Source organism: Talpa europaea (genome assembly GCF_964194135.1).
Source record: "Talpa europaea genome assembly, chromosome: 6".
In the NCBI taxonomy this organism is placed as follows: Eukaryota; Metazoa; Chordata; class Mammalia; order Eulipotyphla; family Talpidae; genus Talpa; species Talpa europaea.
In genome coordinates, this window is record NC_140072.1 from 57,667,296 (window position 1) to 57,693,433 (window position 26,138).

A 26,138-nucleotide genomic window follows, 5' to 3' on the forward strand; every position below is an offset into this window, starting at 1 on the left:
GTAGTAGTTCTTGATAGAAACTTTCAGCAGCATGGGTCATTCAAAAATATCTCCTTTCAGGGACCGCCCCCGTGGCGCAGCGGGTTGAGCGCAGTGCTGTGAAGCTGTCCACAGCCTCTGCAGCACGTGTTTGATTCCTGGCCAGCCAGGGAGATATCCACATGGTTCACCAGACCTATCCTGCCTAGCCTGCTGCTCCCTTCAGCAGTGTTTTCGGTCCGCTGCCTGTTGTGCTCCTGGCTCTGTCTCTGGTGAATTCATTCTCTCACCCTCCCGCACATCTGGCCTGTACCCGGGTTCTTGTATGCATGAATAAATAAATAAATAAATCTTTAAAAAAATAAATAAATCTTTAAAAAAATCTGCTTTCAGAGTCCAGGGTGAAAAAAACTCAAAAGTAGGAAAGTCAATGAGGAAAGACACCATGTTTTATTAAAATTATTTTTCTATGTTGTATACAGACTGAACTTTTGAATTAAGTCCAAGTGCACTTTCTGAGTAAACTTAGAGTTGAAATGTACATTACTGCAAATCAACAAAATCAAAAATAATTTAAAATTATTTTTAGCACAAAAACATGTATTTCCTTTAAGTAAAAATAAATTCTGATCATAACATCCATCACCAGAATACTTAGCTTGACATTTGTCCTTTTCCCATTCATCTTCAAGCTAGATTAAGACATTTAACCATATTAACCATATTATTGTGGCATATTCAGCATTTATATTTGGTAACCAGACACATAATATCTTTAAAACTATGCTTAGAATTTGAATTGTTCAGATAAGTTAGTGATTTTGATGTGTTTCAACCTGGAAAGAGTAAGTGACCTTCATATGAGATGTGATGAAGGAACTCTTCCACATCAAACTTAGTAAAGACCAAGTAGTACTATAAACCAACCTTAATCAAAGGAGATGAGTAGATGTTTTCAAACTATGACTGTGTGAAGCAGCAAATTTGATGGTTAGTCTTACTAACTAGATGCTCACAATTTCAAAATCAGATATTACTAGTCACTCTAAAAAAGTAGAACTAGGGAAGAAAGGTGATTCAAGAACAATTTTTCACTTTAATAGTTTTTCATCGAAAACAAAACATGAAATAGTTTAATATATTCCAATTTCTGTGAAACACAAGCAAGCAAGAACATTTCTAATTTTAAATATCCTTTTAAGTTTTATAAGCTTTGAAATGCAAGTACAGATTTAAAGCATCATAATGGCTAATTACAAATGAATCATAATACAGACAGTCTATATCCTAGGAGGCATCTGTAGGCGTTTTAATTGGAAATAAGCAGGCTGAGATAATGTTAATAGCAGTGTAGAAAAATGAAGTAAAAAAAATTCAAAGCACTGGGAATCCTCTTATCCTCTGGGACTTTATTTTAATCTTCTCCTCCACAGAGAATGAGCAGTACCTTTTTGTAGTCTCCAGATGTGTCCCCCTGGGGGCAAGAGAAACAAAGTTACAGTCAGATCAGTGGGTTTTAAAATGGAATACACAACTCAGATTCATCTAGGTTAACTTTTTTCAAGCTTGTCTGGATTTTTTCTAAGAGATTTTATTTAAAAGACATCTTATTTAATAAATTAATGTGTTTTTTTTTGTACAAAAGTAATACTAATTCAATGGTGAAAATAAAGACATAAAAGAACATAAAACTCATCCATCATTCTACCATCTAGAGATTACTATTTTTAACATTTTGGCTAGTGAATATATTCTTCCAGACTTTTTTTTATGTATACTGATTCCAATGTGATGAGACTGCAGTGTTCTTCTATATTTTTCTTTTTTACTTAAAATAGTATGAATATTTTCCCATTTTAATGTATTAAATGGTTTTTTCTGAATGTGATGAGACTGCAGTGTTCTTCTATATTCTTCTTTTTTACTTAAAATAGTATGAATATTTCCCCATTTTAATGCATTAAATGGTTTTTTCTGCAGCATCATTCTTTAATGGTTAAAGATTATTGCACTATATATACCTGGGTGAAATAATTTACTCATTCACCCTCATATCATATTGGCTATTTATGTCATTTCCAATTTTTCACTATTATAAACACGGCCTCAATCAGCATGTTACAGTTAAATTTTTCTGCATTTTCTTGATGATTTATTCAGATACATTTTCATAAAATGGGAATTACTGGATTAATGATCATGCATTTTCTCAAGCTTTTGATCTGAGTTGCAATATAGCCTTCTAGAAAGGTTCTATAATTTCTATATAAAATTTTTAAAAAGCTTTATTTATGCATACAAGAGCTGGGGTACAGGCCAGAGGTGTGGGGGGTGAGGGGATCCACCAGAGACAGAGTGGGGAATAGAACAGGCAGATCCACTGAAATACACTGCTGAGGAGAGAGGCAGGCAAGACGGGAGAGGTCTGCTGTGCCATGTGGGCTGCTCCCTGGCCGGCCGGGGAATCGAACTCGTGCTGCAGTGGCTGGCAATAGATTGATTGCACTGTCTTTAACCCTGTACCACCAGGGAGACCCCCTATATAGAATTTTTTTAATGGTCTGATTAATAGATCAATTTTTGTTAGAGCTTCATGAACACTAGGAATAATGGGATCACTTTATTAGGTTCAAAGTTTAATGTATATTTACTAAAATAAATATTAATATGTCCTTATTGGTACTTTGTCTTATCTATCTGCCAAAGAACAAGGATGTGTTAAAATCTCTCACTAGCATTTCTTTTGGAGCCTCCTTTCTTTTTTGTATGTTTGGCATCCTAAAGTTTCATGACAATTTGGCATCCTAAAGTTTCATGACAATTTACTCTTTATCATGAATCATTGCTTTATCAATATAAAGTGATCTACTCTCCTATTTAATGCTTTTTCTCCTTAAATTCTTCTTTTTACTATAATGGATGTCAAAAGTTCTTTTTGTCACAAGTTCATTATCAAAACTTGACATTTGTCAAAAGGTCTTTTCTCTGGCCTTTTTTTTTTTTTTAAAGCTTCTTACATGTGGCCTCCCTGGTGGCACAAGGGGTTAAGACGCAACCTATGAAGCTATCTGCAGGCCCTGCAGTGTGAGTTCGATCCCCGGCCAGGGAAATACCCACATGGTGCAGCAGACCTCTCCTGACTTGCCCGCTGCTCCTCTCAGCAGTGTATTTCAGTCAATCTATCTGTTCTGTTCCCCACTCTGTCTCTGGTGGGTTCCCTCACCCCCCACACCTCTGGCCTGTACTTCAGCTCCTGTATGCATAAATCTTTAAAAAATAAATAAATCTTAAAAAAAAAAGTTTCTTACATGTTATTGTGGAGTAGGATTTTATATTTTTACCTAAACTGGGAGTTTATTAATATAACTTAAGTTTCTATCTTACCCCTGTCATTTTTCCTATTATTTACTTAGTTTTCTATTTCTATTCTGCTTCTTTTGGTGATTATTATTTAGGAAACAATGTATTCTTTATTTTTAATCTTTCCATTGTTGTGTTAGTGTGTGTAAACACATATACTTATACATATGTGCATACATATATAATATATAAATATATTTATAGTGATAATTCCAAGTCAATCATTATTTTTGTAGTCTATCATTTTTGTTTTATATAGTATTACATTGTATGGATTTTCTATAATTTGAATAATCACCTATTTGTTAATAAAAATAATAGTATATAACAAATCATACAAGTATAAATAAATACAAGTATAAATAATGTAAAATAACATAAGAAATATAATGCTATAGGTTAAAATATAATATTTAGTGCATTTTTCACATTTTTTAAAAGATTTATTTATTTATGCATATAAGAACTGGGGAACAGGCCAGAGGCATGGGGGGGTGGGAAGATCCACTAGAGACAGAGTGGGGAGCAGAACAGGCGGACTGACTGAAATACACTGCTGAGGGGAGCAGCGGGCAAGTCAGGAGAGGTTTGCTGCACCATGTGGGTAGCTCCCTGCCTGGGGATCGAACTCGTGCTGCAGTGGCTGTTCATTGCTTTATAGGTTGCATCTTAACCCCCTGTGCCACCAGGGAGGCCCCATTTGTCACATTTTTAATGAAATAATTTTATTCAAATTCTTTCACAGATTTTATTTTTGGCAACATATATATAAAAATTTGCCATTTTAATCGTTTTTAAATGTATAAATCGGTGGCATTAACTACATTTACAATGTTGTGTAACCATCATTGCTTTTTCCAAAACACTTTAATCATCCTAAAAGAAACTCAATAACCACCAAGTAATAATTCCCTATTCTCCTCTTCTCCCAACTCCTTGTAACCTCTTATCTTCTTTCTGTCTCTATGAATTTAACTCTTGTAAATATTTCACATAAGTGGAATCCTACAATATCTATCTTTTTGGTTATGGTTTATTTTACTTAACATGTCTCCAGGGTTCATCCATATATCAGAAACTTCATTCTTTAAATATATGTATAGACCACATTTCACATTTTATTTATTGACTCATCTGTTGATGAATTCTTAGGTTGTTTCCACCCTTGGCTGGCTGTTATGAATAATGTTATATTGCTGTGTGAGTATCTGTTTGAATTCCTGCTTCCATTTCTTTTGAGTATATAGGACTAGAATTGCTGGAGCGTATGATAACTCTGTTTAACTTTTTAGAGGAAGGGCCAAACTGTTTTCCACTGTGGCTATGCCATTTTACATTTGCACCAGTAATTCATATAGTTCCAATTTCTTCACATCCTCACCAATGTTTGTTGTTTTCTGTTGTTTTCCTTTTAATTATAGCTATCCTACTAGATACAAAGTGATATTCCATTATGGTTTTGATTTGCATTTTCCTAATGATTAATGATGCTAAGCATCTTTTCATGTGATTACTGGCCATTCATATACACCAAGTAATGTCTATTTCAATTCTTTGTCATTTTTAAGTTGGATTATTTGCCTTTTTTGTTATTGAGTTATAAGAATATTTTTTATATTCTGGACAGTAAACCCTTATCATATCTATGATTTGCAACTATTTTCTGCCATTCTGTGGATTCACACACTTTCATTATTTTCCCTGAAGAAATTCCTAGGTACTTAATAGCTAAATGGGAGGTATAGATTTTTAAAAAATCTTTATTACTAAATTGCCTCCTCTCAGAAAGATTAGACCAATTTATAGTCCTTCCATAGGAGATAGTGAGTTTTTCCCTGACCTTCCCAATACTGCTTATGATCCCTCTAAACTTTGTTAAAGGTTTTAGGTAAGTACGTGATGATTTGTTTTTATTTCCAATTCATGGAATGTTATAAAATTAAATAATGCATATATTCATTATTTATTTGTGTTTCGTCTTTCTTGAAATGCATGTTTTTCTCTTTTTAAAAAAGATTTATTTTTATTTATTTATGCATACAAGAACTGGGGTGTAGGCCAGAGGTGTGGGTGTGAGAGGATTCACCAGAGACAGAGTGAGGAGCAGAACAGGCAGATTGACTGAAATACACTGCTGAGAGGAGCAGCGGGCAAGATAGGAGAGGTCTGCTGCTCCATGTGTGGGTTACCTCCCTGGCTGGGGATAGAACTCAAGCCACAGTGGCTGGTGATAGCTTGATAGTGCTAAGACTTTAACCCTTTGGTCCACCAGGGAGGCCCTGTATGTTTTCTCTTTGACAAGTTTTCTGTTTGGATTTCTCTCTTCCTCTCTTTCAGTGCTTTTTAAAAGCTTTTAAAACATTAATCATATATATTACAAATATATTTTCCCACAACTTCACTTGTGGTCATCCTTGAATCTTTTTTTTTTTTTAAGCTCTCTCTCTCTTTTTTTTTTTTATAAAGGCATGTTTTATTTATTTGTTTGTTTGTTTGTTTGTTTTGTTTATACATGCACTGGGTACAGTCAGAAGCACGGGAGGGGGGGGGTGAGAGAATTCACCAGAGCCAGAGCGGGGAGCAGAGCAGGCAGAAGGACCGAAGTACACTGCTGAGGGGAGCAGCGGGCGGCAGGAGAGGTCTGTGCGCCTGTGGGGACCCTCCTCCGGTGTCCGGGGAGCAGCCGGGGATTGAACCGGTGCTGCAGAGGACGCGGGCAGCTTTGCAACCCAGCGCTCAACCGCTGCACCACCGGGGAGGCCCCATCCTTGAATCTTAAAGAGCATTTTACTTACAGCTAGCTATATTTTAGCTCTACAAAACAATCTGGGGGGAGAGATGTTGGCTTCATAACTATAAGACCCTCTGGCTTCCTGAAGAAGCAAAATCCTAGTCAGAGGGGTTTTCGTGGATGGGAATGATATCTCATAACTCCATGTCATCTTAGGACACCTGGAAGTCTGGTGCCAGGTATAGAACAGCAGTTCAGGATAACTAACATGCTTTCCCCTCTTTTGAGCAAACTGCAGCTGGCCCTGGGCTCTGGAAGATACAGTTATCTTTCATTGCTAGCTGGTAGACAAGGTACTCTTAAAAGTATTCATTAAAATATAGTCCTTCTTTGTGTTGGGTCAACATGAAATAATTACTTTATTAAGAAGACAAACATTTCCAGCTTCTAACCCTATAAAGATTTAAATATCTATGTGAAAGGACACTGGAAATATTGAATTAGAGAACCATCTTTAAATGGTTTTATCTGCCCAAGGAGAGGACAAGACATTTTTAAATACATAGGTGGGAAACCCAGCCTCTCATCAGAGCTTTCCTCTGGCCAGAGCAAGGCTCCAGTGACCCACCTTGATGAAAGAGTACAGAGATTTCCCATATGTCCTCTTGAAGTTAGACCGGATGTCCAACATATCGATCTCCGCTCGAGAAACCATCACTCTGATAAGGGTGTCATCATCAGTACCCAAGCCCTAAGGAAGAAAACAAGGTCCCCACATTTCAAAGCATAGCCATTTTTTGATTGCGTTCATCTTTCGTCTATCAAAGCAAGATAATGCATAATTCCTTTGATGACGTCTTTTGTGCCACAAGCTTAGAAGCCTGTGAACTAGTATCACTTTCCACTATGGAATTCTGGACTCCCCACCACATCTCGAACACTGTGAACTGACCAAGGAAGACCACACTCTGTCTTTCTAGAGACCTATCTTGTGTTCTCCAGTGAGCCTGCCTTACCTGCAGTGATTCTTAGCCCCAATGCCTTTCAATCTTTCATTCCTTATAAAATCCTCTGATGGAAAATTTCTTGTAAGGTCCTGCTCAAATGTACCAACTTCCTTTATTTTTATCTCATTGCCAAGGATTAATTTTTTTTTAATTAAAGTAACGTTTCATTTTATTATTCTATAAGTTGATGATGTACATCATTATACAGCAACACCTGTGATTACTGCATTAAGTTCACCATCTTAAAAGTCCAATTCTATCTTTCACCATAAACTTCTTTAAATATTTTTTCTGACCCTTCCCTTCTCCCAAAATTGAAAAGAATACTGCTTCCTCTGTGTTCCTGTAATATTTGGATCCCCAGCTGTCCTTCACATTTTATTTTGTTCTTATTGATGTCTGGCACATACATGCCTTCTTCTCCAGGCTGGAAGTTCTCTGAGAGCAAGAACAACATTTTGGTCTTTCCTGCACCCTCCACCCCTTCCTAGTTCCCAGAAAGGATGCTTGCACAGAGTTAACAATGCTTTGTTGGAAGCATGGGCTCTGAAGCTGGACTACCCTGTTATATTAGTTCCTCATTTAGAACCCTGGGTAAATTGTATATCTTCACTACACCTTAGTTTTCTTCATCTGTAAAATGGGGGCAGATAATAATATCTGCCCACAGAGCTGCTGGAGGTAAAATTAATTTATACATATAAAGAAAGCCTAAGTACTTAATAAATATTACCTTGGGTTATTATTAGCAGGCACTCAGTGAATGAAGTATTTAATGAATTGAATTGACCATTTCAGGTTGAAATTTGGGTGGGGGATGTAAGTAAACTTATAAATGCGGATACAAACATGCCCAAGTCATTCAGATGCTAAAAATAAAGTCATTTACCTTCATAGATTTATAGAGTCTTTCAGCAAAATATGCAGGTTTGTTCCTCATGCACTTTACTGTTAAAAGAAATAAAGATAAAATCTATGAGAAAAATATGGGAGTTATTTCCTCTGTATCTACAAGGTATGAAGAAGTAGTATCTCTTAATTGTTTTGTGAGAAAAATTTTAGCTAAACAACGTTTAATGAACATTGGCTGGAAAAAGCCTTCAATTTATCATCGACTTCCTGGAAAAGTAGTGAATCAAGGCTGTCAGAACAAAAGGCAGCTTTATAACTTCAAAATGATGATTGATATAACATACGAAAGTTATTACTTCTATCCATTCACAGACTTGCAGGATGCAGCTAGTATAGAATTCTCTTTCCCATAGACTGAGAAATAAAGGTGCAGAGAATATAAAATGTATAAAGCCACGTGGTACAATAACAATTAGGGAGCATACAATATTTTTTTGTTTAGAATTTCAGAACAAACCATGTGTAATTTAAATAAAAATTTTACCCCTGAAAAAACGGTCTACATTCTCATGGCGACAAACTGATAACCAGCAGGAACATCTATTGTCATCTGTTTCTTCACTCGCCAGTCCCTACTAGCTTACCTATAGCCAGAAGAGCATCTTCGAAGCTACCAGATGTTTCCGATTTAATGCTCTCTTCAATATCCTTCTTTGATATCCTCTTATATTCATCAAACACTGCAAACAATTACAAAATGGAATTAGAAATAACAAAAGCGGAATAGAGGAAATTAAAATATACGGAAAGAATGAACATCTTTTAACTAGACCACACTGTTTATGCTTTAACATATTTCAAGAGGAAATTAATAAGCAATGTGGGTGAGAATCCAGGAGGCCTATCACCAGTGGCATATGCCCAAGGAGAGGAGGAAGGAACAGTGACTCTGGGAGGAAATCAAGCAAGTCCTTTTCCTTATCTGGGGCACTGTTTTCTCACACATAAAATGGAGATAACCAGTGCCTCCCTGGTGGCGCAGGTGGTTGAGCGCTGTGCTGTGAAGCTGTCTGCAGCCTGTGCAGTGCCGGTGCGATCCCGCTGGCTGCGGAGCAACCCACGTGGGGGAGCAGACCTCTCCTGTCTTGCCCCCTGCTCCCCTCAGCAGTGTGTTTCAGTCAGTCTTTCTGTTCTGTTCCCCACTCTGTCTCTGGTGAATCCTCTCACCCTCTTGCGCATCTGAGCTGTACCCTGGTTCTTATATAAATAAATAAATCTTTTTTTTCTTTTTTTTTTTTTAAAGGAGCTAACCACTGGAGAGATTTGCTTTCTTCTCTCATTGTTTCCTTAGAAGGCAAAGGGTATCTTTTTGTAACTTGAGGCTAGACAATCACCTGTATGTTCCTGTTCCTTTTGGCTCATCAAAAGTAGAACAAATCACCTCTTCAAAACTGAGTCATGTTTGATAACAGCTGGTTGCACCCTTTTAATAGATTAACATGTTTAAATTTTGGAGGTATTTTGCCAGGTGTTTTTGAATATGATAAAATGTTTTCCTCTCTTGCTGCCTTCTTTTGGAGACATCTTAGAACAGATATCTATTTTGTTTCTCTCTTTTTATTTTTAAAGATTTATTTTATTTATACAAGAGCTGGGGTCAGAGGGTGAGAGGATTCACCAGAGACAGAGCGGGAAGCAGAACAGGCAGATGGACCAAAAGCACTGCTGAGGGGAGCAGTGGGTGAGTCAGGAGAGTTTGCCCCGCCTTGTGGGTATCTCCCTGGCTGGCCAGGACTCGATACAGCACCTTCTTTGGGGTGCTGCCTCACTTCCATGACTGTGATTCTCACAGAGGTATCAATCCAGAGACACCTGTCTCATCCCAACATGTATCATGAGCAGCTCACCCAAACAGGACAAATCAGTCTTATCCTCCAGGATTTTTTTTTTTTTAAGATTTATTTATTTATTTATTTATTTATTTATTTATTTATTTATTTATTTATTTATTGATTGATTGATACATACATACAAGCACTGGGTACAGTCAGAAGTGCGGGAGGGTGAGAGAATTCACCAGAGCCAGAGCCGGAGAGCAGAACAGGCAGAAGGATGAAGTACACTGCTGAGGGGAGCAGCGGGCGGCAGGAGAGGTCTGCGCGCCATACGGGACCCTCCCCCCGGTGTCCGGAGAGCAGCCGGGGATTGAACCGGCGCCGCAGAGGCTGCGAGCAGCTTCGCAACCCAGCGCTCAACCGCTGCGCCACCGGGGAGGCCCAACTCCAGGAATTTTTTTAACGGAGCAGATCACATACAAAACAGTCATCTTTACCCTCAGAAAACAGAAAAATCACCTGGGAAACCTGATGTACTTCCTAGGTGTCACTCTAGAGACTTTTAAGTCAATCAGCGTGAAGCAGGGCCACAGGAATAAGCATTTTTAGAGACTGGAATTTGAGAAACACTGCCTTAGAAATAAAATCCATGCATCCCTTCCACTGAAATTCCCAGAACTGCCTTTATTTCTGTTCTTCCTGTACTTGCTTAGCGCTCCCTTCAATCCAGTGAGCCACCAACATTTTCTAATTCCTTCTTTCCCATTTCATAGTACTTCTTTTCTTAAGTTGGAGCCAGTGTCTGTTGCTTGAAATCAAAAATTCTAAGTGTCACATTTTCTAAATCAGTTTTCTACACTGAAAAAAAAGGACAGTAATGACTGTTCCATGGGGGATACTGAACAGACAATGCTTAAAATATGACTGGCATTGCACCAGGAAGATAATTATTAATACTATCTTAGTTATTGTCAATTCATGCTATTATTGTTAGTAGGAAAACTATGATGCCTTCTTGGTCCAAATAGTACTTAAACTAAATTCTTCTGGTGGTTAACAATTATTTTAAAATTGCCCAATTATTAACTTGTACCAGGAAGTGAGTATTTGTTACAAATCTTTTTGCACTAAATCCGCTTCTGAGGACATGCAGTTCCTGAAAAGTACCACCAGGGGGAGATCTGTGTTATTAGTATTGTAATCCAGCAAAAAAAGACAAAGGAACCTAGAGTGCAAAGTTTGTGCATCTGATGGTAGCCCATGACCTTTACTAACAGGAGTAATCACCTATTTCTTGTCACTGTGGAATACATGAAATAAGTGCAACTTCCAAATGTGTTATACTTTTCAATTTATGTTTTCAATTTAGCAATCTCTTTCTTCTTAGGGTTCCCATAAGCTTTTTAAATTGTGTATGATTATAAAGGCTTAGTGAGTTTATGAAATTCAGGATATAGAATATATATAAAAAGAGCTTATATAAAAGATAAAATATCTTATTAGATCTTTATTGCTGTTTACAAGAAGAAAACAAAGCTGACGACAAATGTTCTATAATTATATCTTTTCCCCAAAGAAGTTAAAAATTGCAAAGATAAGTATTATCAGAGGCAAATTAGAAACATTACACACAGGAAATAAAATTTGCAGTTATCAGCTATTCATCTTATGCAATATAACCCCTAGAGAATTCACTTCTATTAGTTTTACAATGTGGGTGTTAAATAGGAATAAATGTTAACTAATATTTCTACTTTATTGCTTATTGATTTTTTCTTATGTAACTAAATTTTAATAGGGCTACTCTATAGAAAGGACTATGAAGGTTGATTTCCTATACGTAGGAATACTAAATTATGAATACATTGTGTATCTGCTAGTTATTCATAATTAATTTTTCAAAAATTGGAGGTCATACACATCGCTGCATTCATACATTTCCAAGGTAAGACATTTGAGCCAGTTCAGTATAGTCAGTTCTTTGTACCAAGTAAAGGGGAAACAGTTACAAATAATTTCAATTAATTCTGGGCAGTACACTTTTAACTATCTTTCCAATATTTGTTTGGAAAAAGAGGCAGGTGCCTTACCATGCAACAGATGATTTTGATTCCGGGCACAGAGAATAGTTAAAAATTTCTCCTCATCTGTCCCCCATCTCTTTTCTCCAGCCTCATACAAGTCCTGAAACCAAACAAAGCACAAGTTTAAAACATCACAGACAAGGTGCCAGGGCATATCCAAATATTTCCACAACTTCAAAGAGCTAAGCTGGCTTTGTTTTATTTTGTTGGTGGATGATGGTAGAATTGGTGTTGGCAGTGACTGGAAATGACTCAGGATTTTTCCTTAGGAATTAATTAATGGGATCCCACATTATCTCCTTGAGAGTCAGGGCAAACACCAGCAGTTCCTTAAGGACTGATTACATGGCTCCAATTTAGGAGCTAAAAGAAATGCCATAGACTTGGACTGTCCCAGACAGAAGCCACTAACTGCATGTATAATCAGTTCTTTGTACCAAGGGGAAATAGTTATAAGTAATTATCAATTCTGGGCAGTACACTTTTTTACTTTCTTTCCAATGCTTTCTTTGGAAAATGAGGCATCTTCCTTATTTATTATAAATAAATATTGTGTATTATTTATAATAATATTTATTTAACAAATAATAAATACATTATTAAATTTATTCAAATTAAATAAAATTCAACTCAGTTATGCTAACCACATTGCAGTGCTCAGTGGCCATTTGTTGTCCAAATTCCCTTAGACAACACTTCTCTAGAATGACCCGTGATTTGCTCAAGGCCTCAGAAGTTCCACAGCAGAACCAGGACCCAGATAGTAACTGCTTATATTTCAACAAGGTAGAAATAATAAGAAATGGATTCTGGGTCACTTTAACTGTAATACTGATATATCAAAACCATTGTTCATATTACCTCACACCCATTAGAGTGCCTGCTATTACAAAAAATAGAAAATAACAAGATTTGGAGTAGATGTGGAGAAACTGGAACCCACGTGCACTGTTGATGAGAATGTAAAATGATGCAGCCAATAAGGAAAACACTGTGGTTCTTTCCCCTCCCTCCCCTCCCAAAAATAAAGGAATTATCATATGACCCATCAACACTACTTCAGGGTATATATGCAAAAGAATTGAAAACAGGATCTTAAAGAGATATTTGCAAACCCATGTTTATAGCAGCAATATTCAGAAGCACCAAAAGATGGAAGCAATCCAAATGTCCATTCACACATGAATGGATAAACAAAGTGGGTATATAAAATCATGGAGTACTGAACCTTGAAGACTTTAAGTTAAGTCATATGAGTCAACCACAAAAAGACATACAGTATGATTTTATTTATATGAAGTATCTAATGCAGTCAAACTCATAGACACAGAAAGTAGAATAGTGGTTGCCAGTGGCTAGGAGTGGCGGGGTGGGAAATGCATTGTTTAATGGGTACCGAGTTTTAGTTTTGTAAGATAAAAAAGTTCTGTTGCACAACAATGAGCATATAGTTAACACTACTGAAAGGCACATTTCAAAGTGGATATGATGATAATATTTATGGTATGTGGATTTTATTTTAAAAAGTTTTAACTCATTGTTCATTTATAATCAGCTTGTTAAATTTCTCAAAATACCCTTAAACTTTTGTCACGCATCGGGCTTACCTTCATCTACCCATCTGTTTTCTCACTTCTTTCTCTAATTCCTCACTTATTTAGAGTCATGGATTTTAAAACTGTTAAGGGCATGAAAGTTCCTCTAATTCAATGTTTTTCTAACTTGAATCTTGGCAGGCTTGTGATGGCTTCAATCAACAAAGTATGATGGATGTGCAGCTGGTTTCTGAGGCTAGGTCATAAAAGGTCAGCAGCTTGGCTCTCTTGGAAGGTGGGCTGTCCAGATGCTGGATCCAGAAACCCAGCCACTATGCTCTGAGAAACCAAAGCTACCTGAAAAGGTCACAGGTAGGGGCTCCTTTCGGCAGTTCCAGATGAGTCTCTGAATCATCTCAGCCCAGATGCCAGACCCATGAGTAATGGAGCCTCCAACTCCCAGCCATTTGAGTACCCTCCGGCTGTCCAAGTCTGCCCAGCTAAGACCTCAGGTGTTGCAGAGCAGAGACAAATCAGCTGTGACATACCATGTCTGAATTAGTGATCCACAGAATCAATGAGCATAATAAAATGGTGGTTGTTTTGTCACTAAGTTTAAGGTGGTTTGTTAGACAGCAAGAGTAACTAGAACATGTTAACTTAATGAAAGAGGGCAAGTGAGAGGATTCACCAGAGCCAGAGTGGGGAACAGAACAGGCAGACTGACCGAAATACACTGCTGAGGGGAGCAGCGGGCGTGACAGGAGAGGTCTGCACGCCATGTGGGACCCTCACGGGTGGCCGGGGATCAAACCGGCACTGCAGAGGCCGCGGGCAGCTTCGCAGCCTAGCACTCAACCGCTGTGCCAAAGGGTTTATTTATTTATGCATACAAGAGCTGGAGTACGGGCCAGAGGTGTGGGGGGTGAGAGGATTCACCAGAAACAGTGGGAAACAGAACAGGCAGATTGACCGAAGTACACTGTTGGGGGGAGCAGCGGGCAAGTCAGGAGAGGTCTGCTGCGCCATGTGGTTGCTCCCCGGCCAGCCGGGGATCGAAATCGTGCTGCAGAGGCTGTGGACAGCTTCATAGGTTGTGTCTTAACTCCTTGCGCCACCAGGGAGGCCCTGATAGTGCCTTTCTGACTGCATTTATTTACACTAAAATTTTCAGTCTATTTGGAATTCATTTGTGATGGGAAGTGAAAGTAGGAATTTAATTTATTCTGTCCAACTCCACTATATAACCTGTATTTTCTTCACTGACTTCAGAAGATATCTGTATATTCTCATATAGGCTTGGTTCTCCTCTCAGATTTTCTGACCATTCCACTGTTTGCTTGCTATTCTTACACCAAGACCACACTTTATATTTACCTTTATAATACATTTAAATACACACCCTTCTTGTCACATTCTGTCCTCCACTGTCTATCCTCTATATTGCTCCTCTTCCTGATCTCCCTGTCCTTTTCTCCTGAATTCTGGATATTTCTTCAGCATCATTTTCTACAACAATGATTCTGTTTTCTGTAGTGTCATTTCAGATCATCCTACTTCAAATAAACATTAAAATTCTAGTGTTCCTTGTTTCATCTAAGGACATTTCTGTTCAACTCGTCTAGCTCCTTTAATTTTTTTTAAATATCTGCTTGCCTTTCCATTATTAGCTCCATGTTCATCTCTGCTATTTTCTCATTGTATTTTTAAAGCTCTGTTGTCCTCTCATTTATTTTAAAGTCCAAAGCAATTTGAAATCTGTCTTTTTCTTAGCGTTGGCCCCTCTTTGGGTCTCAGTTTGTTCACAGGGTACATGGCTAGAGCTGAGCTATAGATTTTCATTGCTCTTTCATCCTTAAGTGATGAACAGTCTATCCTGACCTGGTTTTTCCTCCCAGCTCAAGGTGCATGGATTCTTCTCTAACTCCTCAATTTTCACTAAGATAAAGTTCAAGTAAGAGAACTTGTGCTAATCCAGCGAGGGGACTAAGATGCAAGACTTGAAATAGTTTCTTTCTGTTTGCACGAAGCCACTGTGCCTGCTTGCAGTTGGGCGGGGCTCGGGAGTCAGTCTCTTTTCTCCTCGGGAGTGGCTTTCCTTTGTCCTTGACTAGGTTTGCTGCCTATCCGGCAATTTTTTTTTGAAAGATTTATTTATTTTTATACAAGAATTGGGGTACAGGCCAGAGATGCGGGGGGGTGAGAGGATTCACCAGAGACAGAGTGGGGAACAGAAAGGCAGACCGACCGACATACACTATGAGGGGAGCAGTGGGCGAGACAGGAGAGGTTTTTCCTGCCATGTGGGTTTTTCCCTGGCTGGCCGGGAATTGAACTTGTGCTGCAGTGGTTGCAGATTGCTTCATAGGTTGCGTCCTAATCCCTGCGCCATCAGGGAGGCCCCCTATCCGGCATTTTAATAGTCCTCCTCCATAGTTTCGAGAATTGATGCAGATATTTCAGGTATTTCCCTGTTGTTTATTTTGTGGTTGGTTTGTGCTATCCGCAAAGGCTCTGAAGAACATTCTTTTTTTTTTTTTTTAAGATTTATTTATTTATTTAAATATACAAGCACTGGGTACAGTCAGAAGCGCGGGAGGGTGAGAGAATTCACCAGAGCCAGAGTGGGGAGCAGAGCAGGCAGAAGGACTGAAGTACACTGCTGAGGGGAGCAGCGGGCAGCAGGAGAGGTCTGTGCACCATGTGGGACCCTCACCCAGCAGCCGGGGATGGAACAGGTGCTGCAGAGGCTGCGGGCAGCTTCGCAACCCAGCGCTCAACTGCTGTGCCACCGGGGAGGCCTGTTCTGAAGAACTTTCTTAATTAGCTTTAATATGTCAAAAATTTCTTTTTAAAGTAGGAATTCTGAGTACTACCTATTATTTCCTTTTGTGTAAGTTTTATCCCATAACTAAACAAGATTGAACTTGTTAGGTAACACTGTCTATATTTTAAAATCTCTACCTTTTTATATGAAACTACTACTTAATTCCACCTACTCTGGCGAGTCTTCTTATACCAAATACATTCAGTTTCCTACACTAAAATTTAGTTACACTACCCAAAGTCTGCAAATACTGGCCTTGCCGCTGATGTGAGTTAAAAAAGCAAAGATTGACAAGGTTTTTCTACTGTCTTATTCTGGAAGAGTTGAAACCATGTCAAAAGTTGTTCTTAAGTTCCGTCCCTTTGGTAAAACTTGGAGGATCCAGAAAATAATCTATTCCCTCTATCCAACTTTCTCAGCCCAAACTCGTTTACAAGTACTTGTTGTACTTGGTCACTTCCAAAAAGAACTAGCTCCTTGAAGAGCCCAAAAATATTTGTTTAATTGCAGTTTTAAAAAAATCAGGCAGACCTGGATTCAAAGAGCTCGATTCTACCTCCTATGTGATCTTGCATAACTATTTAAATTTGTAAATCAGTTTCTTCATCTGTCAGACAGAAGTAAGAAGATCAGCTGCACAGATTTATTGTAAGGAAAAAAAGTAAAATAGTTTACAAAATGCCTGGTACCTAGTAAACCCACAAGAAATTGATACTAGATATAATGTTTCAGGAATAAATTGCTCATTAACTCTTCATCTAATTTGGGATTCACCCAGGCTATGGCGGTTACTTCCAGCATGCCCTAAATGCTCTCTGTGAGGTAACTGAAATTCTCATAAACATCTGAGAATTCAGGTGTGTTCAACACCTTCTCCTTCCTCAAAGCTTTGGGACTGAAGGCAATCCAGAATATCCTAGAAGAGATGGGCCTCCCTGAGTCCTCAGAACTGTTAGGACACACATACCCCTTTCCCTTCTTAAGAAAAATACCAGGTTTTTCCCTACAGAATCAATAGTGGTCGATACCTCACACACCTGAATGGGACCAATCCCATTGGCTGTACATCAGTAAAGATTATAGGTCCCAGGGACTCCCTGGTAGTGCAAGGGGTTAAGCACAGCACTGTGAAGCAATCAGCAGCCTCTGCAGCACGAATCCACAGCCTCTGCAGCACCAGTTCGATCCCTGGCCATGAAGCAACCCACATGGTGCAGCAGACCTCTCCTGTATTGCCCACTGTTCCCCTCAGCAGTGTGTTTCAGTCGGTCTGCCTGTTCTGTTCCCACTCTGTCTCTGGTAAATCCTCTCACCCCCCCCCACATCTCTGGCCTATACCCCAGCTCTTGTATGTATAAATAAATAAATCTTGAAAAAAAAAAAAGAAAGATTATAAATCCCAGATCTAGATGCCTAAGTTCAGATCCCAGTTTTGTCATCTATAATCTGTGTGAACTTGAGCAAGAACTGGGCTTCTCTAGGTCTCAATTTTCTTGTCATAAAACGAAGAAAGCAATACTTAGACAACTTCATAGGATTGTTGCAAGGACTCAATGACATGTATCAAATAGGGTTTCCAGTAGTGTTTGGAACCTGGTAAATAGTTACTTTTTATTATTCACCATTATTAGCGCTCTCTGGATACTGTCAGGCAACCATCAGTGGACTGGTATTAATTTTACTCAATAGGGTATACACACTGTGCCAAGCTGTTTTGCATAGGTCCTATCAAATGTTCTCTTTAGGGAAGGAAAAAACGACATAGATCCCTTCATATCCAAGTGATTCAGAAAGTACTTCATTGTTCTGTGGGGTGGCTACACCATTGCCCCAAAAATCAAGACATCTGGAATTCAGGGATGCTTATATGATGATGACCATGCTATCCCAAGTCCTAGGTATCTTTTTAAGAAACCTCTGCTATTATAGGTTTGTTATGGGAAACTTTTTTATTTTTCATAAAATACCCCAGTCTAGTCAATATACATGGAAATATGAGGGTATCCAACAACTGAGGCCCATCTTAATGATAAAGGAAAAAAAAGAAGCCACAGTTCTACTCACCTGGGCATCCTTTTTCACGAGAGCATCATCCAGATAATTTCCTACATCTCTGCCACCCTGAGGATGAGAAGAGCAAAACAAAGAATGAGAGAGTATTGGGAAGATGGGGAAGGGGTGGAGGGCACTGTTAAGATAGAAGGGCTGGGAATCCACGGATGCAGTAATTAGACAAACTGCCACAAGGGGTTATGCGTCCAGCCTAGGAAGCTAAGATAAAGCCCTTGAATGTCTTGCATTATTCCCATGTCACTGATCTGTGGTTACAGAACATTCCCAGTCAGAGAGCACACTCTAGAGTGGCTCCCCAATGTGGTATGGGGGTTTATGTCAGTAGATGAGGAAGGAGAATAATGCTTCCTGTTGACTGTTCTTCTTCTCCTTCTCTCCATATGTCTTCCCAACTCACCTATGCCTTCCTAACTGGCAGATCAACATTGATCAGTTGCCAAATTGGGATTGAGAACAGAGGAGAATCAGAGAATCTGGGACCAGCAGGGGGATTTGAGGAACCGGACAGATTACCCACGGCCCTCAGCAACATGACCTCACAGAGAGTACAGGGTTGAAATCTTGCAGGAATGCTAATGAGTGATAAAACTGGCTATGTTCCTCTGGTTTGTTAGACAACTTTTATTGCTACACTGTCTCAGTGGTCTTTGGTTTAGGTATGGCTCAGCAGAGTAGCAAATCTGGAAGGAAACAAAATAATGATAGGAAATAAGGAAAGCAGGTAGTCATTATTAAGTAAATGTCAGAGACAGTGAGGTGGGAGTGGAAGACGATATTCGGAGGTTCTGCTTTGTTGGAAGAATAGAAATAAGGGAGTCAGAAAGAAGAGCTGTGTTGGATGCAAAATGAGTTCAGGTTTAGGTTTAGGAGGACTGATTTGAGGTATAATAAAATACCCATAAGGAAACATCTAAAGAGCAGTGAGCAATGAGTCTTACACTCAAGAGGGAGGTCAGAGATAAAGTAAAAATGGGAAAGTCATGTAAAATATCTCAAGCATCCATCTCCTCCTGTTCCCACAGTGGCCTGGTCCTGTTCTATTTCCCATGGGGAATATTGAGCTAACTTCCTACCTGGCCTCCCAGCCTCCAGTTCAATCCATCTTACACATCACTACTATATCACTCTCCTGGAAATGCAGTTCCAATTGCTTCACTCTACATCTCCAAAACCTCTGGTGGCGCCCTACTGTTCTCCAAAGAAAAGTGTAAACTCCCAACACAGAATCCCAGTTCACCCTTTCACCTTGCGCCTAGAATCACTAGCCTGACTGCTCAGCCAATTGTTTCTTAAATGCATCCTATATTTCCCACGTTCTTGTCTTTCCTCCCTGGAATGCATCCACCCACACCACTGCCTCTTGAAAGCACAACAACCCTCCTCACATCCTCTCTGAACCAGCACCTCTGCCAGAAAGCCTTTGCTAAATTTCTGCAACCAAAGTCTCTCCTTGAACATTCCTTCCACTCTGTGCCTCTCTGTTGACACTTGCTCTTTTCATTTTTTTATTATTGCAACCTGTGTGCCTGATATATTTCTTTATGATAATATAAAGCCTCAAAGGCAGGAAAATGCCTCTTGGTCATCACTACAACTCTCAATGCAACAAGAAATATGGGTACCTGGCATGTATTCAGTACTTAAAGTAGAACAAATGCACACATATGACTAGCCAGAGTCTCTAAAAGAGCAATTATTACAACAGAGGGAAGCAAGAGCTACACATGGAACATTCACCTTTGGAAGGCTGAAAGATTAGAAAGGCTGGAAAAGGGGAGGCATAGCGAACATCTCAATAATCCTCCCTCCCCCCATCCGAAGCAGTCAACCAAAGGAGTCACTCACAGAGCACAGAGACACCAGCACTCGCTGGAACATCAATGACGTGTCGGAGCGAATGTCATCTTCAAGGGAGTTTCCATATTCTAGTAAGAGAGTAAAATTCATCAAATCAAAACAGAGTCCTGCCCAACACAGTATCATACTCCAGAGCCTTCAGTCCTCTCCAGAATCAGCCTACTTACCAAAGCATGCGGTTTAGGAGGACTGATTTGAGGTATAATAAAATATCTAAAAGGAAACAACTACAGAACAGTAAGCAATGAGTCTCACACTCAAGAGGGAGGTCAGGGATAAAGTGAAAATGGGAAAGTCATGTAAAATATCTCAAACCCACAGAGTTCTCCCAAAACTAAACTGGTCAATGGTCACAATAAGTTGAGCTTGTTAGAGCAGAAACGAGGTGCTCCTGTTCATTACATAGGAGGTGGAGAAGGCTGGAGCCCTCATCCTCACTCTATGGCCCCTACTAATAGGCATCTGTCTTGAACGTGGTTTCCAGGGAACCACAGAATGGTGGGTGGAACAGCACATGGAAAGGCAAATAGTCCCTGAACCCAAGTTTGGGGATAAGCAGGAGGCCGTTAAGTCCAAATTCTAGTGTGTGCCTCTTCTTGCTTGGGAGCTTCCCCCCACATGCACGGCCCTCAGGGTGAGAACTGTGTTTGGCAAAAGGTGGGGTGGGGGTATGTTCCAGGTGCTAGAACCAAACTCCCAAGGTTTAGAAGATCTTGTTCTGAACACTCACCAAAAAACTGTCTCTTTCTACCACATTAATATGTTTATTACAGAAAACTTGGAAAAAGACAAATAAAAAGAAAAGGGGAGGGATATCACTATAATCTAATCACCCAGAAATAATCATTTAATAACATTTTGGTGAATACCCTTCCTCATTTTTTTCCAGTATATACATAATATTTTCTTTTTTAAAAATGGAATAATCACATAGTATTTTTTATTTTGTCGTTTTTACTTATCCATATACCAACCATTTAATGTAACAACAACATTCTCAACCTATATTTTGATGACTACATAATTGCTCATTATGTGGGTATATGATATTTTGCTTAGCCAATCTGCCACTGTTGGGTATTTTTAGTTAATAAAAACAATACCAAATGAACACTGTGGGAGCTAAATCTTTGTGCATTTAAAAATATATTTTTAGGATAAACATGTATCTTTTAAAGGCTTTTCTGAAGTACCAGTTTCTGGGGATTGTAAAGAGGAGAGTAAATGGCTATTTTTCTGAAGTGGCTGGAGGACATACAGTCCAGTTTGGACACAAGAAGCTGGGTCAGAAGCCCTCTGCAGGCCATCCCCTGGAATTCCAAGATTTACTGGTGCTGCCCTTTTGAACAAGCACCTTTGATTCTCTGCTTGATAAAAAGGAATATCTGCCAGATTTCAGAGTAATAAAACACTGCCCTGGGTGGTCCAAACAGAATGGGGTCTTTACCTAAGAAAACCCAAGAGGCCAACAGATAGTCATTTGCCTACACAGGGATCTGCCTCACTGCAGAGCTTGCAACTGACCCTCCCTCATGGTCAGTGTTTCTGGAAAGAGAGTCTAATCAATGGATACCCAACTACTTCTCAGATCACTGTGAAACATAAGCCAGGGCCACTGAGATGCTACATACGCAGCAGGTAGGTGTTCTTTATGCGGCTGATCTCCTCTGGTGATCGGGAGGCCAGGATCTCAATCAGGCAGCCCTCATTGGTGCCAGCTCCCTAAACACAAAACCCAGAGGAGAGGGGGTTTGAGTTCCACATGTAGAAGAAATACAGCTAGGAATCTTCAGACAAAGCACCATATTCTAGCAACAGGATTTGCTCATTTTAAATTGTCCTGCCCAAATTCCAATGTGTTTACCAACCATCATTAGTAGTAACAGGCACTTCTGGGCTGTTTCTGTGTGTTGATTGTAGAACAAGGTTAGGAACAGTTCTGTCCCCTGGGGAGTTAATCTTTTCTTGACCTCCCTTGTTGTCTTCCTTTAAAAGGTAGAACCTCTAGCAAAGACTTCACTTTCCCAGAGCGTAGCCCAGGACCTTGCACAGGGTTAAATATTTACAGACATGATTGCGGAGAGATATGGTATTTGAATTTCATCCTTAGGCATTAAAAATTAGCAGACCAAGCCAAGGCACAGTGGGTCAGGAATCAAGGGAAGCTGACAGTCCTTCTTTGCCAGTTCTGAGTCTGTAGGGGACCCAGAGGCCCCCTTGTTGTCAGTCATAAAGTTTAATATCTCAAAAGTAGCTGACACAACAAGAAAGTTTCTGGAATGTTTGCACCAAAACCACAACTACAATAACTCCCTATGGGGTCACAGAAAAGAGCAAAGGATTTTTTTTAAGTTTTTGGAGAACAACTTCTCAGCTACAATTGCCATAATGTAATGTCATATTTTCAAGTAGTCACAAATGAAGGAAAGTCTTTCTCCTGTAAGTCATCCTCCTGACTCTCAGAAGGCCTTTGTCATGGTTTCTTGAGAAAGCTCATCAGCGTTTGCACTGAGAACATGTTATTTCTTCGCTTTCTCAGAGCCCAGCCCAGAACATTGGCATGACTGAGGAGGGCAATTATGAAAAGGAGGAGCACAAACCTTCATAGCCTTTTGCAGCTCCTGCACATCATACAGTACGGTGGGTGTCATCATCCCCAAGATCACCTTCTCAAAGTTGCCACTCAATTCTGACTTCAGGTCATCCATCAGATCCTACAATGCAAGAAGGTAGCTTTCTCAACTGTTATAGTTACTTAAACAGAAGTGCTGTGCAGAGGCAACTGGTTACCTTTTGGGAGTACTCAAAGTCAAGACTATCTTCCTACTAACACTCAATTCTTTGCCTTTCCACTGCCATTCTTCCCACGATTGTACAATGGAATTTTCCAAAGGCTACTTGTCACAGCCACAATTATGTCAAAAGCTATTAACATGCTCCTCCCTCTATCTATCTATCTGCACAGACCATATTTTCTTCATATACTTCACAACACACTGAATGTAGAGCAGATCTGAGAACACAGCTATTTTCCATTAAATCAGATGTTAAAGAGACTGGCAAATGTTCTCACTAATTTTTTTGTTTGGGAACATACACCTATTTTTCATAAAAATTTTTTTCATCTTCTCATGAACCACAGCATTCTCTGCTTTATTTTTTTAATTTTATCTATATTTTGCATCGTTCTTCCCTTTTGTACAATGCATGCTTTCTCTTTTCAGGTGTAGTCCCCGCAAAATTCCCACCACCAAATTACCCATCACCATAGTGCTTTGTGTAAGAACACATATCCTCCCGTTTTTATCCCTTTCTCTTTCCCTCCCCTGCAGTGTCTCTGATTAATATTTGCCTGTTAATTTTTTTTTGATTTATTAAAATTTTTTTTCTGGTCCCTTATTTGTTTCCCTACACTCCTCCTAGCATTTTTCATAAAATTATTTATATTAACATGTTATGTGTTTATTGTTCTTTTTAAAATAAGTTAACAAATGTATATTTTTAAATGTCTTAATTTTACGGTAATATGGTAAGTATCAAAAGATATAACTCACTCACAAAGACAAAAAAGTCCTCAATAATTTATTTATTGAGTATATTATATATAATGAGTATAAAAAGGGGTTGAACATAAAAAAATTGCAGACACTGACTGACAAGTATTTGTTTACTTAATTAATATACTTTGTAAGTCAGTACTCACCTATGACATTTTAGCTGCTATTAAATTTCTACACAAATTTCTACGTGTAGATACAATATAATTTCCTTAACTAGTCCCACTTCTATTTATTTCTACTGGTATATACAGATACATTTAGTTGTATCTCTTGATCATTCATGAATATTTCCTAGGGTTCAATTCTTAAAAAAAAAAAAAAAACTTAATTATTTGGACAAAGGATCAAATTCTATAGATATTTATTTACATTTTCTCCTAAAGCAGGTCATAGAGTTTAAAACCTATTTAAGATTAACCAACTAGTAAAGAATTGAGTTGTTATTCAAGTCCAGAGCTCTGAACTGCAGAAGCCTGAGACCACAACACTGATTCAGTTTATTGTGCTAAATTTTTATGGTACATCCACACACATTGAATAAATGAATGGATGAACAAATCAATTAGTGACCAGTCACTCTGCTAATGTTGGTCATCTGAATAAACCACCATCAGATTAGCTTAGTTTTGAAGCTGAATGTTTAACACCCTGTGTTCTCTAGTTCTCATATCACATGAACATTCATGTCTATTGGTGCACATTCAATTTCTCTGGGGATGGTGTAGAGTTTAAAATGTCCAGCAGATAGCCTGAGAAATCTGATCAGAAGTATCCTGTTCCCTACTGGGTTGCCCGGCCAACACTCAGGCATGAATGCTTTGGCAACAGCTGAGCAATCCTGTCCCCATCCCAGCCCGTTAACAAGTTTAATACTACCTTTGAGAAGTAGCCTGTCTGACTGGCTGTAGAGCACAGAAATATTTATCATAGAACTAGTGTACTCTGAGACCTGAAGACACTTATTGATCATGTTTCCTTGATAAAACGATTCTCATAATCACACAGATAGATTTTCAGTGATGCGGGAAGCTTGGGTGGAATGATTCTGGTAAGTGGTTTGCTGAAATCAAGACTGAGTGAGAGAGGTTTCCTGAGGGGCATGGGATACAAACTAGAAAATCTGGTGAGTGCACAATGCATAAGCTACTAAAATACATAAATATACACAAAACACAAGGCTCCATTCTAGAATTTGAGTGGGTATTCCTGAAATGAGGATCTTCAAAGGAATGAATACATGCTACAAATGGGTTTATGTGAAGAATCAGAGAGACCCTAAAGGCTAGAAGAGCCTGTTTAAAACAAATGGATTGAAATATTTTAATCAGTTTGGAGGGCCACCATCCACAGTGGTCTTAAAGAAGCCTGATCAGAGTCAGGGAGACATCACTGGACCCTCACTCCAGTTTAGTGCTCAAAATTATGGCTGAGCTCACTGAACAGTCAAGTCTCTGTGAGGACTTGGCCCTGAGCTCTGTGAATGAAGAGCAACCTGAAATCACTTTTGACTGACAGTGGAGGAAAACACATTGAAACTGTGTTTTTCAAGAACATCTTTAAACAAGGCAAAAGTCCTATCTTTAAAAGCAAAGGGCCACTTCAGGAATCTAGATTGCAAAGAGGTCCCTGGTTCCCTGTTAGAGCTGTTTCCTACGGGTTCCCCATGAACCACATGGAGTTGGCCTACCCTGCCCACGGTGCTCTTGTAGGCGCTCCTGATCTCCTGGCGCTGGGCCGTGTTGCGATGGGCCAGGATGCTGATAATGGCATCTTCATCAGTGCCTGGAGGTGGAACAGAGACAATGAGTGTAATCTGAGAGAGGAATGAGAAAATGGGTTCCTTTGCAGACACAGGAGTAATCCACATGTATGCAGACAGCTTTCTAAGAAAAGAGGTCTCAATTCAAAGGGTTTGTTAGTGGGGAGAAATGCGAAATTTGAGTCCTAACCTCTCCTTAATTAGTTGTTCACTACTGAACAAAATAGTTAACATCTCTGAGTATTAGTTTCCTTATCTATATATGCAAGTGATCATAGTACTTTTGTAGAACTGCTACACACTTTCAATAAAACAATTGGGTGAATTTCTTAGCACAAAGCCCGACACTTACTAAATTATTCAATACATGTTGGCTGCAATCATGCTTTTTTTCCTCCTCTGGGATTCTTTTGGATTTCCTGTAGTCATCTTCCATGTTCTTGCCTTTTCTCTCCTTGTTAATATCTCTTTATCATTTCCTCTGAGTTTTGAAACCATTCAAATTTGTCTTTTAATTTACTGACTTGACCCTTTGCAGGGTTTAAACTGGATGCTCACTGCATTCACTGCGTTTAATATCTATAATTGTGTTTTTCATCTCCAAGCTATCCGTCTCTGGTCTCTTTTAATAACTGCCAATGAATTTCTATGAAGTGAATCCTACCAAGATGTTACGATG

At 39.0% G+C, this 26,138-nt stretch overlaps 1 protein-coding gene across 1 annotated transcript; it reads right to left on the reverse strand.

Annotated features, from left to right (window-relative positions):
• Window positions 1-1,393: 1,393 nt before the first annotated feature.
• On the reverse strand, window positions 1,394-22,794 carry ANXA4 (annexin A4; the record flags this gene model as incomplete). The annotated part of the gene is made up of 9 exons (XM_084234614.1): window positions 1,394-1,453; window positions 6,699-6,821; window positions 7,967-8,025; window positions 8,574-8,669; window positions 11,855-11,948; window positions 18,275-18,331; window positions 20,129-20,208; window positions 21,772-21,862; window positions 22,741-22,794. The coding sequence occupies 9 exons, from the start codon at window positions 22,792-22,794 to the stop codon at window positions 1,394-1,396; spliced, it is 714 nt and encodes a 237-aa protein (XP_084090740.1).
• Between the last annotated feature and the right edge of the window lie 3,344 nt (window positions 22,795-26,138).